The sequence below is a fragment of the Dipteris shenzhenensis genome, chromosome 25 (genome assembly GCF_047967505.1).
Source record: "Dipteris shenzhenensis isolate YYH24624 ecotype China chromosome 25, Dip_SZ_1.0, whole genome shotgun sequence".
Taxonomy (NCBI): Eukaryota; Viridiplantae; Streptophyta; class Polypodiopsida; order Gleicheniales; family Dipteridaceae; genus Dipteris; species Dipteris shenzhenensis.
In genome coordinates, this window is record NC_141620.1 from 5165828 (window position 1) to 5167919 (window position 2092).

Consider the following 2092-nt stretch of genomic DNA (forward strand, 5'->3'; position numbering starts at 1 on the left):
AATTCCTCAAAGTTTGAGATTTATAAATGAAACATTTAATTTTATTAAAGGCAATCTATGATCTCAACTTTGAGACCCAACGGAGTGGGTCTCTAGCCCGTCGTAGACGGGTCAAGTTACTCGTTGTGGAAAAAGAGTACATCATAAGCTACACGCGGTGGGCATCATGAGGAGGTTTAAGCGTAGTGCGACAAAGTGTGAAGGGCTCCACGTCATATGCCAGGCCACGTGGGAAAATCTATGTAGCAGCCAGGTGGCGCTCTTAGAAAACTGGAAGCCCAGAAACTGCCCATCATTTCATCGGTACCAGGTCCCCTTCTTTTGATGCCTCAACTTTCTATTCGATTTGATCTTTGTACAATAGCTTTTGCATTGTGTATATCTTGCATCCCTTTGACATCTTGCACGAACTTCTGTATACGCATCGTCAACGCAGAACTTGGTGACTGTCAGAATGTCCTCAGGAAAAAGTGTTGGACCGAACAGCGGAGCAAATGAGAAGGGCGGTAAGAATAAGGATTGCCTGATTGCCAAAGCCGCCGGTGCCGTTGTGGCAACAGGCATCGCTTGGAGCGTTTACAGCTCCTTCGCTAACAGGAAGGAAAACGTTGAATTCGTGGAAGAACCGCAGGGGTCCCATTCGGACAATGGGGAGAACTTTGGAAGCGCTGTAAATGATCTTGGCTCCGAGGTTTGTACCCCTTTCGAAATCCGATGATTGGGTTTCCCTTAAGCCAGTTTGTCGCATTGTTTGCTTTTCAGTTCTTGGAAGCTCACGATTCACGATATGTGCAATGGGTAAAAGGAGAAAACGGATGAAATCAAGTCTTCAGTGGAAGCTAAACGTAGAGAGAACGAGCAGAAAGCGGAAGATTTGGGCTCAGCAGTTGTTCAGAAGGCCAGTTCGTTCTTTAACGAGGGCAAGAACAAGGGAAATGGACCGTCTAGGAAGATGCGGGCGATCCAGAGCTACGCCATTATTAAGGGAGACACCCTTTATGCCATCTCTCGAAAATACGAGGTAACATGCCCGGGGCGATAGGTTTTTGGGCGTCAGCCAGGTTTCGAAAATGTAGCGAGTCTTTTCAAACCATCTTGACATGGACTTTAGAAGTTAGGAAAAAGCAACAGTCACTTGGGTCGGAAACCCTTTGTTGAATTCCGCCTTATACCTTCGTCAGAGGATTCTGAGCAACCTTGCTGAATGTTGCAGGTTTCAATTGAGGCTTTGAAAGCTGCAAATGGTCTGTCTGGAGATCTTATTGTTGCTGGAGAGAGGAGAGAAGCTTATAATACCGAACAAGTGAGCTACAGCCGGATAGATTCTGCACAATACTTTGAAATTGGAAAACTTTCCAGTTTCCAAAATTTCTGTTGTATTAGATCTTCAGCTCAGATCTATTTTGTAGGTGAGTTTGTCAACATAACAGGTAGGTGCCCTTTGTTTGCAAAATACCTGTTGTGCTCTTTTGATACGAGGGGAGACAAGTCTTGAAAAACAAGGTGGCAAACCACTAAGGCCCTGCTTAGTGATATTTATGTGTATATGTATGTGATGGAGTGGTCACTCCAATGTGCGAAGGATGTTCTTGCTTTCATATTTGGGTTGCTAATGTTGTTCCATATGTGACCTAATTGAGATCCAGAGTATGTAGTCCATTTGTAACTTTTGGATCTTCTAGTAATTTTGATTTTGTGCATAATGACTCGGAGAAGTAGTCAGTCACTTTGAAAATGTGTTTTCTCCTGCAAGATAGTTCGAGTACCTTCTTATTATGCTTTGTTTAGGAGTTTGTGTAGTACGAGGGAAGGTGTGATCTATTGTATTGGACGCAAGCAATTTTGGTTAATTTAATCTACTTGAGCTTGTGTGTGTGTACAATTTCTGAAGGAGTTTAAAGCATTTACAAAATTATGGTTATTTTGTCTCATTGTTTTGTTCAAATCATTGTGGTTTTGTGTGCCAATAAGAAGTGGCCACAGATTCGAGCTCGTTATCGTCTTTTTTTAAACCCAAGAGTCTTTGACGAGCTTTGCTTGGTAGAAGTCTCCGCAGGTGATGACATCGATATTGCCAAAATATTCTGAGTGG

General features: G+C 43.1%; 1 protein-coding gene across 1 annotated transcript; it reads left to right on the forward strand.

Moving 5' to 3' along the window:
- The first annotated feature begins 315 nt into the window (after positions 1 to 315).
- Positions 316 to 1495, forward strand: LOC147885347 (uncharacterized). Its single transcript, XM_087397008.1, has 3 exons — positions 316 to 691; positions 806 to 1021; positions 1214 to 1495. Exons 1-3 carry the CDS (start codon positions 455 to 457, stop codon positions 1493 to 1495), a joined length of 735 nt encoding a protein of 244 aa, XP_087253134.1. The 5' UTR covers positions 316 to 454.
- Positions 1496 to 2092: the final 597 nt, after the last annotated feature.

Bases quoted from the DNA above. Each gene is read 5' to 3' on its own strand.
- LOC147885347 (XM_087397008.1), top strand. From the start codon at position 455: ATGTCCTCAGGAAAAAGTGTTGGACCGAACAGCGGAGCAAATGAGAAG. The intron at 692-805 runs GTTTGTACCCCT...AATGGGTAAAAG, and splicing joins TAAATGATCTTGGCTCCGAG to GAGAAAACGGATGAAATCAA. The intron at 1,022-1,213 runs GTAACATGCCCG...TGAATGTTGCAG, and splicing joins CCATCTCTCGAAAATACGAG to GTTTCAATTGAGGCTTTGAA.